The 16,154-nt window shown below is 38.3% G+C and overlaps 1 protein-coding gene across 15 annotated transcripts in view; it reads right to left on the reverse strand.

The window, feature by feature from the left end:
- COL6A3 (collagen type VI alpha 3 chain) overlaps positions 1–16,154 on the reverse strand; it is a 96,941-nt gene that overhangs the window by 13,504 nt on the left and 67,283 nt on the right. For all 15 annotated transcript variants that reach the window (XM_025171717.2, XM_025171715.2, XM_025171732.2 and 12 more), the window contains 15 exons: positions 15,677–15,739; positions 15,297–15,347; positions 14,445–14,480; positions 14,289–14,351; positions 12,805–12,867; positions 11,627–11,659; positions 11,494–11,530; positions 11,381–11,392; positions 10,694–11,187; positions 8,544–8,643; positions 7,073–7,768; positions 5,911–6,004; positions 4,304–4,356; positions 3,254–3,520; positions 2,362–2,445 (listed from right to left, as the gene is read on the reverse strand). In XM_025171717.2, the coding sequence (XP_025027485.1) occupies positions 2,362–2,445; positions 3,254–3,520; positions 4,304–4,356; positions 5,911–6,004; positions 7,073–7,768; positions 8,544–8,643; positions 10,694–11,187; positions 11,381–11,392; positions 11,494–11,530; positions 11,627–11,659; positions 12,805–12,867; positions 14,289–14,351; positions 14,445–14,480; positions 15,297–15,347; positions 15,677–15,739 (2,146 nt within the window). The remainder of the gene's footprint in view (positions 1–2,361; positions 2,446–3,253; positions 3,521–4,303; positions 4,357–5,910; positions 6,005–7,072; positions 7,769–8,543; positions 8,644–10,693; positions 11,188–11,380; positions 11,393–11,493; positions 11,531–11,626; positions 11,660–12,804; positions 12,868–14,288; positions 14,352–14,444; positions 14,481–15,296; positions 15,348–15,676; positions 15,740–16,154) is intronic.

Consider the following 16,154-nt stretch of genomic DNA (forward strand, 5'->3'; position numbering starts at 1 on the left):
TGTAATCCAGATATGGTCCATATCAATAACCACTGAGAAAACCATGCTTCTGTTCAAAACATACAAACATACAACATGGTTTAATTGTAAAATCTACCATGGTTCGGGGGAAAAATATCTCCACCAAGCTCCCATGGAATCTTTGGAAACCTGAATATTTTCAAAGTTGTCTTTCAGAATTTATCTCTTATAAGGCTTTAGTTTTCTACATTTTTCTCTGATTAACTTCATAAAAGGGAATAACATATTCAAAACAGCACAGCTGGGTAGCCTGTGTGAAAATATATATCCAGTACCTTTCACCAAACCTTCAGTTACCAATTTGAATAAAAGGAAATGCTAATCATTTTTTTTTCAGATGATCTTACAGCAGTTTGCAGACTTTAAAAAATTTGAATTCTACCCCTGATCAAGAACATTATTAGAAATGTCTGGCAGGTCACTTCAGGCCAGAACTTCATAACATGCAACAGAAAACAAAAATAATGGAATCTGGGAAGCCAAAACAAAGCAGAACAAAATACATGTCTGAATTTGATGTTTGAGAGAATTATGTGGTGCATATTTTTCCTGTTAATGGCCAATGCACAAGGAAATTCAAAGACTGTCATCTTTACTGCTAACATCAGATTTTGAAAAAAAAAATCCATTATCAGTTATATCCATCTTAGTTTTGTAAAATCTTATATCTACCTTAGTTTTGTAAAATCTTATGAGCAAGCAAATCAGAGTGGCAACAAAACAAAAAATGATTCTAACAGATGTTTCATTAAAATTATATGACAGTTTCATACACTTGTCATTAATACAAAATAATTATTATAACAAAAAGATTATTGGAATTAATTAACGCAATCACGCATTCATAACAAATGTGAATTATCTACATATTGTTAATAACTGAGTTCAGCACAAACAGTGACTCATGAATGATTTGTTACACAAATAAACAATTAATGCTTTGAGGAATGGCAAACACATGGCAAACAAATGAGCACAAGACTGTACAGAGTAACACAACATCACATACTGTAACTAAGCATTTTCCAATGAGCCATAAGAAAATATATTTTCCACTACCCCCAGAAACATTTTATGGTAGAATGGGTGGTGGCCTTTATGTATGAGGGCTGGCAGGGCTTTGGAAGTAGTTTAAAAATGAACCTTTGGAACATGAACACAGCACCTGTCTACAACTCTTTAAAACAGCTGTCTCTTTTCTCCGGATCACATAGTTGCCCTATGCAGCTGCCATTTGATGTAGCACAAAGAAAAGGCATGGCTACTTTGTAAGCATTGCAGATAGGGGTAGATCTGCACCAATGTGCACCTTTCTGAAACGAAATCCGAAGCACTGCATAGTTGCAGGATGTAGGCTAAGTCATTGCCTGCTCAAGGAGGGAATGATCCTGAAGAGCCAACGTTTGTCCTCCAAACGACAACTGGGAAGTACTGCTAGAGCAATGGTGGTGGGTCTTCTTTTGAGGAGGAGGTAGTTAAGACAGCTGAGCAAGTCTCCCTAGCTTTACTCATCAAAGAAATGCAATCTGCTCCTAGGATTTTTTATTTACGAGTTTTCAGAAGTAAGTTCAAATTCAGTTTCCCTCATTAAGATTGAATTCACCAAAAATGTGATTTCAGAAAAGAATCAGAGAGGCCAAACGTTCTGTGTGGTTTGAGGTATGGGAATGCATATACCATGCTGCTTTCCAAAGCCTTAAACCTTGCAATGCTGAAGGATGTCTTACCAGTACTAGTGTCACAGGAGCTGTGAACAGTGCAGTTGTGGGCATTTTTGTCCCAAGATACTCTCCTAGGGCTGTGCAAGCCAGTCATGCTTCCTTTTCTCATGCTTTCATACAATGTGAAAAGCCGCCATACATACATACATACATACATACATACATACATACATACATACATACTAGGAACCAATGCATCTCACTATGGAAGAGATGCACGATATGGTACATTTCATCTGAGCATCCTTTTAGCTCTTCTGGAACTTCCAAAATCACCAGCTTTTACTTCTACAGACCTATCATGCTTCACTGAGAATCAATTATAATGGCACTACTTGCTGGCTCTAGTTAATGGAAGCACTGGCATAAGGTATGGGGCATCTGGGCTTTGTAATCATGAATCAATTTGCCCTTACTTTGGGATAAAAAGTTCCTTGGAACACTATGTTTATCCTTTAATTTACACATTCTACTGTTCCACAAAAATCAGCCAGTGTCCTTTGTTTCAGGTCACATATCACATTAGTGCCACTTTAAAATGTTCTGCTGGGAGCACAGCTTAATCCATCCAAACTTCCATTTCCCACACCTTTGACATCTTTCACAGCACTGGACTCACCTTTTTCAGGGACTTCCAAAGGTTCGGTATTCACCATTACATTTGTTGCTGCTGCTGAAGGCACTTTGGCCACGGGCATGCTCTCTGTAGAAAGAAAGCCAAGCAATTGTGAGGATGGGCTCAAACCACAGCAGTACCGTCATCTTTTCTATCTACATCCAGCCTGAAGGTCACCATGAGACAGAGTGCAAAATCAATCAGCAAAACTAGAAAACACTTCTTCAGCTTTGTATGTAATGTTACATAAAGAACAAGAAAGATACGGTGTGTTTTAATATCATGATTTTAGCAAGGACAAGGCCTAGGAATCCATTAAAGTCATGGAACTATTATAATAATATGTAATATTATATTATTAATAATATGCAATAATAATATATTATTAATAATAATAGTATGTGAAATATTTGAAATACTAAGTAACACCTGACTATATCATTAATCCAATAAGTCAGGTCAGTATGATGAGCCCTCTTTTTTAAAGGGACATCTTGAGCAAACTTGCCTGAGGTCTAGAACGGCTCCTAACAAAGGTGATATTCAAATCAGGAACTTTCTCATTCAGAATTATGTTTTGCACTAAATATTATGCTTTAGCAATATAAAAATGTGGGAAGAGAGCATCATTCTTTCTGAGTAGACACTTGGAAATCCTAGATCAAATAATCACAATACCATCTTTTTATTTTTTGCTGTTAAAAATCTACTGCCAATATCAAATGAGTGTCTCACTACCAACTATAGTGTTGTTCAAAACATGTGACCCCAATATATAGCATTGATTAGGCATGAGCCATTATTATTAGTACAATGTATTTGTTTGTCTCTTCATATGTCCAACATCTGGAGTTGATAGAAAAAACAATGCATCCAATACCCCAAGGTAACTTACTTGTATTAAATGCTCCCCTGTAAGTAGCTTTGGCCTGAGCATTGTGGTAGCCTGTAATAGCAACATAATACTTTTGTCCACTCCGAAGACCTCCAATGACTCGTTCATTGCCAGTTAAATTAAGCTTCACAGCTAAGGAATGGTCATGTGCTGAGGTGACTGTGATGTCATAGACATAGACTTTTTGAAGCTCAGGAATTGTCCAATGCAGCTTAGCACTGTTTTCAGTGATATCAGTTATCTGGACTTCTCCACTATGTTTAATCACTGTTGAAGAAAATAAAAATTGTAAAAGACTGGAAAGAAGAAAATTAATAGGTTCAGTGTTTCAAGCAGTTTCAGGATAAGGCTTATATAAGGAAAGACATCACCCATAAAAACCTACATGATCCTAGAGTAAGTGCACTATGCTAGAATCCCTCAACAGGGAAGGTGGAAGAATTCTCTACAATAAGCTAAAAACATTCCAATAAGCTAGAACCTTTAATTGCATGTGGGACTGCATACTATGTGCAATATAGAGAAAATTGCAGACATTTCCAGTGTGACAGGCGGTCTAGCATATACTTATTTTGAAAATGTTTTACTTAAGACCAGCCTTCTTATAGGCATAGAAAATGAACAGAAGATCACATTTTGGATTGGAATACACAAGATGAGGCTGCAATTAAATGCATTAAGTACAAATTACGTTTCAAAGCATATGCAGAACAAACCCACAATATTTTTCATTTTGTTTTAATGGAAAAAGAAAAAACCTCCTGAGGCTGCAACCACTGAAAGGAATTGCTGAGGAAACCTCAACTTTTTCCACTTCCAGCTGTTTTCCTTTGTAAAAAAATAGTCTCTTCCTTCTCCTTGTAGCTTTTCCAATTATTATTTTTAAATATATTCTGCAGGGCTTCTTTCATACATTCCTCTCTCACTGAAGCAAAAATATGGCATTTGAAGTTAGGCATAGTGATCTTTTGTAAAGAAAACAGTAAATAACAAATTATTGTAAAGTAAGATATTTGGATCTGCTTGATAATGGCAGGAAAATGTACCTACCTTCTGGTTTCTCTGTTACAGCAGGTGTGACAGTAACATTGTCTGGAATATTTCTGTTTGAAGAAACAAAAATAGTTATGGATATGTGTACTGTAGATTATCAAGATACTCTTAGGTGTTTGTTTCAAAAGCTGTCATCAGCACCAACTCATTTGCACTTATTTGGTGGAATTATTTAAGACAGTAGTTTTTGAAAAATCTAATGCTCCTCTCTGAACAAAAACATTTCACAGTCTGAAAGATAGTAAGATGCCCCTAGTTTTAATATATGTTCCTGAAGTGTAAACCTGCTCAAAAAAGTATATGGGATTTTCCAGACTGAGACATTTCCTAGTATATGTGTACTGTATATGAATATTTTCTAGTATATGAATACATCTTCAGGTCTGAAAGAACAAGTGATCAGTTGTTCTTTCAGACAGTGAAATGTTTGTTCTAATTAAAAGCTATCTGTGATAGCTTCCCAGACTGATATGTAAGAGGGGTCTTCAGCCAAGCCAGCTGACCGCCAGAGCAGACATTCTAAAGCTGAAATGATCAGGGCTGGAAAAGAAGCTTTTTCCTGCTGATGAGTTAAAGAGTTCTCCACTCATCTCTCAATCAACAGAAAACTGTACTGGGGTGCAATCTGCTGCTCCCTCATGCTTATTTAGTGTCTATTCTGAGCCACTGCTAAATGGGGCTGTCCTAATCATGCCCATGCTGTCTGCAAGAGACAAAACATTTGCTTGATTCTTCTGGATTTCAGCAAGTTGTCAGCCACACAGGAAAAACGTCCACGAATCAAGCACAGCAGAAGGAATGAGGCAGGACTGACTGCAGGACTCTATCCAACCATTCCTTTGCCCCCTTCCTATAACCCATTCTGCCATACCCAAGTTGAAGACAGCTTTTTTTTAAAGAAAAAAAGATCAGTATCACAAAGGTTGCCAAGTTCACAAGCATTGGTTATATTTAGGAATTTACCACCCTTCTTTTTTCTTTCTTTATATAGGCAAGGGACAGCAAGGAGAGCCATGCTTACCTCAGCCTAAAAGAAAGAGTAAGTGCCTCTCTGATCCCATGTACTACTAGTCACCTGACTTAAACTCTGACCCAGGGCTCACAGAACCTGGCAGTTTGTATACAACTTGCAACCCAACAGTATTGTTTTTATACATTGCTGTTGGCTTGAAGGGGAAAACATTGCTTTAACCGCAGGACAACTGAAGACAACTTAAGCCTGTCTCACTCACGGGTTGGAGATGAGACAAAGGCGGGGTCAAGTGGGGACATGGCTTTATATGTGTATAAGAAACAGGTCTATATTGCTATAAACCCATATTTACTGTCTCTTTAATCCTCAGGAATAATAATAATAATAATTTAATAATTTATTAAACTTGTATGCTGCCCAATTCACAATGACTCTGAGCAGCTCACAAAAATCAAGCAAAAAAATTATAATAAAAATCAATAAATGATAAAAAAAAATAGAGATAAAAGGTGGCAAGCACTCCCCCATACATAATTTGGTATCTGGAGGAAAAATTACTTTCTGACACTGAAAATGAAGATAAAGATCAAACAATAACTTTTATACAAATGAGAAAACCCATTTGACTTACAGTTGTTTCTGGCCAAATTTTTTGACTGGTTGGTCACCCTGGAACCAATCACATTGTTTCCTGATATCTGGAGACAAGTAAAAGGCATTTTCACCTAAAAAATTAAAGGAGAAATTTTAATTGAGAAACAGTTTCTCATTTTTGAAACGTATTATAGGAATATAAACCATATCTTTATTTAAACATTCTAATATTTTATTGGGTATTAGGTTTAGTAATATTCTCTATTATTACTATATAGATATACAATAATAGCTTACATGAGCTCTCTTTTATAAAAATATATCAATCTTGTAAGAAATAAAGTGTAGCTTTTTATTCTGCTGTTTCAAATTATACCCATTATATGTCTGGATAGACAACTGCATGGGCCTTTTCTTCTTATTTTTTAAAAGTTATTTGTGAATCATTTTTAAAGGAAAAAAGAGAGAAAAAATGAGCAAGCACGGGCTTTTTCTTTAGCTAGAATTAAGGGCTTTGCTTTTGTTTAAATAGGAAACAGGAAACTTTCTATAAATATAGTGATACAAATAATTACGTTTTTAGTCTAAACCTATAACAAAGGGGCTAGGAATTACTGACAGTATAGGCATCTAAGATGCATGCAAATTGTGTTTGCTCAGAAGGATTAATGGCTCTAAGTTTGACAATAATTGTTTTACTCAACACAAAATCCAGAAATCCTTTCAGAGAAATCCACCTGATTCTAGGATTCTAGGATCAAAGCATCAGATTTGGCTGGCAAACCTTTTATTTAAATATGACTCATGAGATCTGTGTAGCCCTTTCAACCCAACCTAAATGATGGGGGGGGGGGGAGTTATTATACAGGAGCGAGCTACAAGTGAATAGCAGCAGGCTGGGATGTTTCTGATTCTGGGGAAGACTACACTAAGTCTTATGACACATAATGCTTAAGGAGCTATGACCAACTGGGAGCTCCTGAGGAAGTACCCAGTCAAATATGCGGGTTTAGATCTGTTTTGCAACATTGCTCTTTGACTGCACAGACTTGCACCCTAAACTACAAAAAGCAGTTCCCACCCAGGTTCAGGTTCTGTGCTGTCTAACCCTGCCTCCATCACAGCTTCTTGGCATGGTGTGCTCTGGCTCTTCCAGACTCTTCTACTACCTTTCACTGACAGGCCAAGCATCTACTTACTGTTGATGAAGGATGGCAAGAGGCTTCCAAAGCGTAGCAAAGGTTCTTCGTGAAGTTCTGATGGCTTATCAGCATATTTGAAGAAGACATCATTAGGCTCACTTGCCAAACTGTAGATACCTTGAATGTTAATATTCCTACCAATGCCCATAACAACAAAAAAATATCCCTTGCATTTAGCTTCTACAATAACTTTCTGAAGGTGTTCCAGTTCTTCCTTTTCAATGTCTCCTGTCATCATCAAAACAATGACTTTGAGATCTCTGGGATTTGGTGCACTCTCAAAAATATGTCTTATTGTATAGTCTACTGCAGTTGCCACAGCCCGTGTTCCATACAGCTGTGACATCTGGGTCTGAATGAAATCCATTAGCTTGTCCCTGGGTCCGTAATCTGTCAGTGACAATTCAACTTTGACAGGAGGTGCGCTTGAGTTTGACTGGAACTCAAAGGGAGCATGCTGGACGACAGCAACCCTGGCATGATGCCGAGATACCTTGGGATCAGAACTAGTTTCCAGTTGGCTTACAATGTATGAAATGTAGCTCTTAATTTCTTTGAATTGCATTTGAGTGGTACTGTCAGAACTATCCAGGATGAATGCTATATCAATGTCAACATCTGTAGGAGCTGCCCGTCTGTCTCTGCCAAAGCTACCCCTCTGGATACCACAACTGGGATCAGGATCACATACATCTGGACAAATAAATACAATTGGTACATAATTAATATTTGCAGTGTCCTTTTTTGTCCTTCAGCTAGACAAAAACAGCAAGATATACAAATTTACAATTGCACCGAGAATCAAAGCATCTAGTAGCTTCCAATTATGCATTAAACAAAACCCCTCAAATATTTAGAGATTTGAAATTCCTGGGATATTTGTTTAGAGTCGAATCTAAAATCCTAGACTGACCCATAAAATTTTCCACCATAAATTTTCCCACTACAATAGGGGCCATTGCACTGGGCAACTGGATGACTGTACTATGAGGAGATTGTAGTACTGCCTTAGAGAGGCCAACTGTAGATTTAAATTTCATCTGGGTTTTATCCACCATCAAAGCAACCCCTGTAGTGAATGAGCATCACAGGGCAGAAATGTAAAAAGAAAAAGTTCCTTGAACAGCACTATTAGAAGCAGAAAAAACATTAGTAACAATCAAAAAACAAATACAGCTGTTCACAAGATTCTTGAAGCCTGCTCAAACTGGAACAGCTGGTTCCAGAATGGTGTCTGGCCATAACCTCATAAGGCATTCTGACCTAATGCCAAGTTGAAAAGAATGCAGGTCCATCTATGGTCCTACAATGTGGCCCTTAAGTGGCAAGGCTTAAAACAAACAAAAAACCCTTTCAAATTTCCTTGGCTCTCTCTAACTTGTAAAACAAACTTCAAGCAGACTGGTTACAAATTGGTTTTGTCATGGTACGCAAATATCTCAAATAAGAAATATGTCATATATTTTACCTAGACAAATATGGCATGTGAACACTTTCTGAAGAGTTGCAGCCAGTTGATTTGGACCACCAGCAAATGTTAAAGCCTGTCCACCTACAGTGTTGTTGTGCTGGTGTAAAACAAGAAGAGAAACATGCAGTCAATGGAATTCTGACAATATTGTCATGTGTATGCTTTTTGGACTTGCTGGCAAGATGACCAAACTGCTAACTGTCCAGCATCTCTAAAATATATCAGGAAAGGGCTTAGCTTTTCTTACTTCCACATGAACACAGATATAGATCTCAGTACTTTTTTGTAAATTGTTTAGTATATTCATCTTTTAGATTCAAAGCCTACCTTTCTGCATCACTGAGAGAAGGATTCAATATGAATGTGCAGTTGGCCGTAGGGTCCAATTCAGACTTTATGCAACAAAGAGTTTGTCCATTCTGTTTGTCCATTCTTTATCTCCTACTATGCCTCCAGAATATCTGAAGGTAGGGCTCTCAACAAGTGGGCCTGTACTAGGGAAATGAAATCTCAACGGCAGCTCCTTGGCATATCCACCATCCATATAATCTTATTCACAAGGAACGTGATGTGAAAAAGTAACAACATATACTTAGCCACAAAACTCATGGAGTGGCTTTGGATTAGGGATCTCAAAACTCATGGAGTGGCTTTGGATCTCACAACCCCAATTACCTCCTCAGATTATTGTGAGGATAAAATGGAGAAGGAATTATGGATGTTATCTTGAGCTCTGGTAGAAAAGGTGGGAGAGAATATAATAAATAAATGTCGGCAGTGCTCAAAAACTGGATCATGCATGAATTCTGAAATCCAGTGAGTGTAACTGCATGAAAGAGTAGCAACAATTTTAACTGGGATACCATGCATCTCTGAGAAAAAGTGCTTACGCTGATACTATTCAAATTAGGGAAGCCACTTCAGCAAAGGTTTGCCTTCATGGTCTGAGAATTTTCCTTTCAACCCTTCTTAGGACAGTTTCAAAAACAAAGGTAGTCACAGGCAGAGCACTCTAACAAAGGAGATTTTCCTATGTTTTAACTAAGCTGAGTGCCAGACCATCTTTTTCAAAACAATGACATCATAGTTGCTATCTCCTCAGTCCCTCCTTTCATCCACAGCGTATACTGACTTGACAGCTCTAACTGGTAAAGAAGCAGCCATACATTGTTAATGGACTTTATGGCTTAGATCCGAAGAACTGTTTACATGATCAGAAACCAGATGCTCCTGCTGGGTAGGGAGTCGTTTCTGCCAACTTCTCCATCCTCAGGGTATCCCTCCCTCACATGACACGATGTTTTTTCTTAATCTTTAGGACTGATTTTTAATTACAAACAGACACAGGAGGAAGAAGTAAGCCCCACTGGATGCATAGAGCATCAAGCATGGATCTCTGAAGTCAAATCATTATTTGGAACATAGGAAAACAAAAACAGAACCCCCCCGAAAACCTTCACAGTAACTGGCAGCCACCACTCCTTCCTGAAGAGAGTAGATATACCTGTTGTGCATAGTCTTAAGGGAAGGGAAGGGAGTCCACAGGAAGGGAGATAGATATATAAAAATCAAGATGACAGTTACAACAGTGCAGAGCTTTGATTGCACTGTCATGGCCACCATCTTGATTTTTTTTACCATACTCTGAGGAGCCCCTTGAGGGAAGATTTGCAGGCATTTCTTGGGAGAAAACAACTGTATGCAAAAGCATCTACACTGTCTGCTGTTTTTAAGACTGCCTGCCTACTACTGATAAACCACAAAACTTTCAGGCTGACAGATATATGTTTGGCTCATTCATATAAGAACTCATCCTTAGGCGGCAGCATCTTTTCCCAGGATCATATGGTTGTCGCTCACAGCTGTAGCACAGTTTTGGGAGAAGACACATTTGGTTTAAGGAATTGCCAGCAAGTGCTCTGTACATGGCCACAAATGCTCTGAAGCACCTTTTCCTTTTCAAATCCAAAACACTGTATGTTCAGTGGTCCAGGAGCAGTGGTCAATATGAAAAAAATAACAAAATTAAGTCATCTTGCTGAGTGCTCCTGAAAGAAAGAAATGCCTGACGGAATCCTACAACAATAATTGATGGATTGAATCCTAGAAAGATTGTGGAAGGGGAAGGAAAATAAAAGGAAGCACACCTGCAATGCATTTATAAGGGCCCTGTCCTCTCTGTTTGTAAGGAACACAGGCACCACTCCAGCATCGTAGAGTTTCAGCACCGCCTCATTCAGCTGTGGAGATGCTCTCGTTGGCCCATTGGTGAGGAACACAGCCACTTTTCTCATAAGGAAGCCGCTACGTGCACGCTTAAAAGTATTCCTGGCCACAAATCCCATGGCTGTTTCTAAGCTACGCTGTTTGGATGTCTGAACAAATTGGAGGTCCTCGATTTGTTTTACCAAATCTTTCTTCTTTCGGGAGTCAGCAAAACGTATCTCGGTGGTGACTTCACTGTTATATGTAACCAGTGCTACTCGGGCGCCCCTGGGGCAGTTGCTCTCTGCAATTGTGATATTGTTAACAATTGACACTACTGCATCTTTCATTCTATTGATAGTGTCTGCATTTCCACCAGCGGCAGTATCAAGAGCAAAGGCCAATTCGGTTGGGTAAACAGGGCATTCTCTTGGACCTGCAGGAGTGGGAACATTAAGAAACAAGTATTGTGAGAAAAAGGGTATCAGTTCTACAGTTCACAAAAATAGCAAGGGGCAGAATTTACCAGCGATTAATTCAGTGCTTGTCTTTCAAAGAAGTTGCGTATGTCAGTTCTTCATTTGACTGCAGGCCTATGCCAGATACTGAATAATTTAAAATGAACTTACCATAACAGCAGGCTGTGAATAATAATAACAGAGAAAAAAAGAAAAGAAATTAGTTTATAATCTATACCAAAAGCCAACTATATCAATACCAGGGGCAAAAGAAACAGACTTACGACATTTATCTTTGATGTTGCGTACAAGCGTGCAGTGCTTTAAAGGAAAAAAAGGAAGAGAGACAGTGAAAAAAAGGTTTCTAGCATGAAGAAATACAAAAGGTCTGGTACCACACACCAATGGTTGACTTACATCTCTCGACTCTCCTTTGTTACCCTTAAGTCCCTGAAAGAAAGGATTTAAAAAATGTAGATGTAATTTACTGTGCATAAATTTAACTGTGCTTGTTTAAAATTGACTTGACAAGTTCAGACACTTGATTAATCATTTGGGAGAACAAAGCCCAGAGACTGGGGAAGAAAGTCTTGTCAGCAAGTTGCCAAGAGCACAAAGAGCCAGCCAGGAATTCCACATAGTCTTCTAGGCTGACTCTGTGCAGGCTGACCCACAGGGAAGCTACTCATGGAGACAAGTAGAGCTTTCTTTCAGAATAATAGCGTGCATCTGGTTACAGCCAGTTTCACTGTCACATCTCCTTAGTGGAAATTGAGTACCACATATTTAAGGGCTTTCCTGCATTTTATTGTTTTTTTAAAGGGTGCCTCCTCTCTCATTTTACAGATTGGGATACCCTGTGGTGCCTGGCTGATATAATGAATTCAAATGTTGGCCGTGCTGCTGACCAGTGTGCAGCCCAGCTCAGAGGAAGACAAGATCCTTCTTGATTTAATTGGTAAATCATTACATTAGATTTCTATATCTAGATTTCTGCATAGCTGAAGCTCACTGAACAATTCACAAAACATATCACCTTTAACAAAATGAGGGAGGTATAATGCAAAACCTGAAATACTTACAAAGTTTTATCTCAAAATCCAAAGTGGGAAGGTTTGAAATGGAAGGTTCAGACTTCATCATTTTTAAATTTGCATAGCTATTCCTTCCTTTATTGTACCTCAGCAAAATACTGACCTATTTGGCCACTGTGTTATTGAGAAAGATGTAGGCAGTGCATTGGTATTCTGAATGGGCTCATGCCAGGGCTTTCCACATACGCTATCCATAATCAGTTCACGCACTGTTATCAGTTCCTGCAACTTTACTTAATCTGTGCACATACTAGAATACTTTTAAGTGACACAAGCAAGTCAGGAATGTGCAGAGTAAACATATTAAAGTCACATCTCAGTTTTTTATGGTTCTTATTAGTTTACTTAAGAGAATGAATTTTAATTTGATTTTACAACTGAAGATGAAAAGGTAGTGTGTGAGCTTACTTGCAAATTGTATGAAAAGAAAGCCCAAAATATACTATAGTAATTAAGTAAAGTTTAGTTACTAAAGCAATAACCAATATAGCAAAAACTTACAGCTGGTCCTGGATATCCACTCTCTCCTTTCTGACCTCTTAGGCCAGGTGGTCCTGAATCTCCCTAAAAAGGGAAGACAACACATTTTATTCATATCATGAGTATCTTTCATATTCATATTATTCATCCCTGTTCTTTCAAGTTAATTGGATATGTCCTTGTTTGTTCAGGTTTCTGAGTCTATTCCCAGTACTACATGCATGATTGCACTGCTATATTCTCCATCGCTCCTACTCCATAAAAAGAGATTCCCCACCCCAACCCCAACTCCAATCCCAGATTCACTAGGCATCTAACATACCCAGCACTTGTCACTATTTAGTTTAATTTGAGGGTTTGCTTAAATTGGCAATCATTTAAATTTCATGTCCCTTTTATTTGCTATGATTTGGTCTTAGTTGAAGGGAAAAGGATTGGGGTTATATACTATTGTACTATTTTAAATAATTCTTGAGGGTCATCTAGTTAAAAGCAACTGAGCTTGCCCTTGGGGGAGGCAGCTGCTAATAGTACAGCTTTCAACTTATAGTAGTGTTTAGCTCCTTTGCACAAGCGAATGAGTATCTCTGGGCTTAGTTTCACAATGCTTACATAATGTTCTAAGCTCTGACCCTAACCCCACTATGACCAGAAGGTACTTGAAAAACATCTTTGCTTCCAACTCTGTAAAGTACAGCTTTGTCTTTGCCTGCAGTTGGTTCGTGGCACTTCTTTAATCAGCACATAGTACAAAGTTTCTCCTTATCTTAGACTAATTCATTTGAATCCCTATGGCTGATGAAGAAGGCAGTGTGGGATCTTATACCTATCTAATATGAATTAATCAGCCTTAATCAGATAGCGAAGGAGAAACTATTTTCATTGAGGCATGTGGTCACAGTGGCATGGTTCACACATAATGCTACAGTAATTAATGGGGGAGTTGGCTTAATGTGAGGCCAGCAACACCATAATCCTTCCTTAGAATTCCAGTGTTAAAATACAAATGAATTAAATTGCAGTAAAATGAACACATCATTATGAAATGTATGTATATTAAAAACCCGATAACAACAACAACAATAAAAAAGACATATACACTATCAGGGCCTGGTAAAAAGATAGAACTTCAACGTAACACACATCATTGTATGTGTGAATACAGGTATCGATGTAAAGCACCCTCTCCAGCCAGTTACGAGTGAATAAAACCAATGCATTCTAGCCCTCCAGGTGGGGGAGACCTATGATATTTACACTGAAGTGCCAATACCAACCCAGCCACTGTATTTAAATCGTTATAAAAGATAAGAATAACCCTTCTCCTGTTACAAGGCCACTGTGGTATACCTTTCATATAGCTATCTTCATTCTAGTTAGGTACACTACAGCTCTGCCAGTAATTGTAACAGAATGACATCTAGAGCAAAGAAAATCATTGGGAAAAGAAATGGAGGAATGGAGTCTTAATATTCTTTGGGAGTCAGAGGAGAAAATGGCATTACCCGATGACCGCTGCTTCCTTTGGGGCCAGGTTTACCATCACCACCATGATCTCCAGGTACACCCTATTCCAAAATGAGAAGCAAAAGATTGACTCTCTGATAAGGATCACACTGGAGCTAATATGCTCTACAAAAACTAAAAAGTGTTTTAAGTACCCGTGGTCCTGGGTATCCTGGGAAACCAGGTTGTCCCTGTGGAAAAAAGAGATTGAAGCCTTAGAATCACAAGAGTTGGGTTCCCCCCCCCTTTTTCTAGTGATTACTGGTATCAACAGAGGCACTATTGATGAGTTTGATACACTGTAAAACACAACTGACCAATATAACCATTTGGACGAGTCATCACATATAATAATAAAGCCGACATGGGGACTCTGTGCAGTTAAATTCAGGGAGCTTTCAAAAGAGGAATCATGAATACCATCAGTATGTTATTTTGACACAAACCCATCATAATAAACTGAGGATGATTCAATTCAGACTGCAATCACTATATCTAATAATGAAGTTGAATCCTTTTGCCCAAGCCCATTGTTCCAAATACTTAAAACTTTCTCATATGGGTGTGTTAAAAAAATTACCTCCACTGGCATGAATAAAAACTTATCCATAGAAATGAATTGTTCAGAAAAAAAGGCTTTGTGGAGAAGAAATTACTATCATTCTCTTGCGTATGAAGAGAAAAGAAACAGAAGGGCAGTTGCAGACTACAGATTTTATATAATTTATTTTGCCGATTGAACAAGTAAGGGGAAGAGAAGGAAAAGCCAAGGAAATGTAGGGTTGAAGCGTGGGCATGAAAGAGCTTGCAAGGAAATGAGAGAGAGTCTAATTTGTGTGTGTGTGTGTGTAGGGGGAGGTTATTGCCAAGGAGGAACAAGAGAAAATGGACAGTCTTGTGTTAGAGGGCAAGAGATCTTTGGCCCTCTGCTGCCAATTCTGTTGCCCAAGCCAGCAGTAGAGTATGCTCTATGGATTTGTAAGTGCAAACATTGATCCTACACATACCATTCTGCCTTTAGCTCCTTCCTTGCCAACTCCATCTCGTCCATCATCTCCCTACAAGATGCAAAACACAAATCAAAATAAGCAACACATACTGAGATCCTGAAAAGTCTCATTGCAACTTAACTGTACAATAATGGGCATTACAAGTCTAAGATGATTCAGTTCTAAGGATGTTCTTTCAGCTAAAGGAGAGGATGGAAACTTTGTGAAATGGTTTATAAGCCATCTGGACTGACCCTGCAGGGAACAATCAAGGTTTTCAATCAAGAAACATATGGAATTGTTCTTGATGCTTTAACAAGAAAATGCGGATTAGCTCTGGTGTCTGTTACCACTCACTCTTTGGGCAGTGAGTAACCCTGGCTCCTACTAACACTTACCATTTCTCCTCGGGGCCCAGGAGGACCAATGGGCCCCTTTGGCCCAGGCTCACCAGCTTCACCCTGTAATTAAACACAATTATTTGAACGTATCATGTAAGATATAAGCACAGTGCTTAGAGAATAAACTAACATTAGGAAATCATTCGTTAAACCTTCTATTCCCCATAAACCTACGTAAACAGTCTTAGAAAATCCATCTTCTCTGCTTCAGTAATCCATCTGAAATATGGAGATGGTTATTCTAATTTATCCTACATTATGTAAAAATGCTTTAAAAATGCTAACTATGATTATTATTAATGGTAATTTTTCTTTTTTCTTTCTGTCTACACATTTTAAAAGTTTCTGGTCAATAATCACAATATTTTTCCTACTTAAAAAAATCCTCAAGTTACCGTACCCAAATTAACACCTACAACTCAACAGAGGTGTGTTTGTCAAGGTATAATGGATTCAGTAGAAACTGTGGCAGCTT

The sequence above is a fragment of the Python bivittatus genome, unplaced genomic scaffold, assembly GCF_059951505.1.
Source record: "Python bivittatus isolate LINGU-HERP-01145 unplaced genomic scaffold, Pbiv_v1 ctg000020_np1212, whole genome shotgun sequence".
In the NCBI taxonomy this organism is placed as follows: domain Eukaryota; kingdom Metazoa; phylum Chordata; class Lepidosauria; order Squamata; family Pythonidae; genus Python; species Python bivittatus.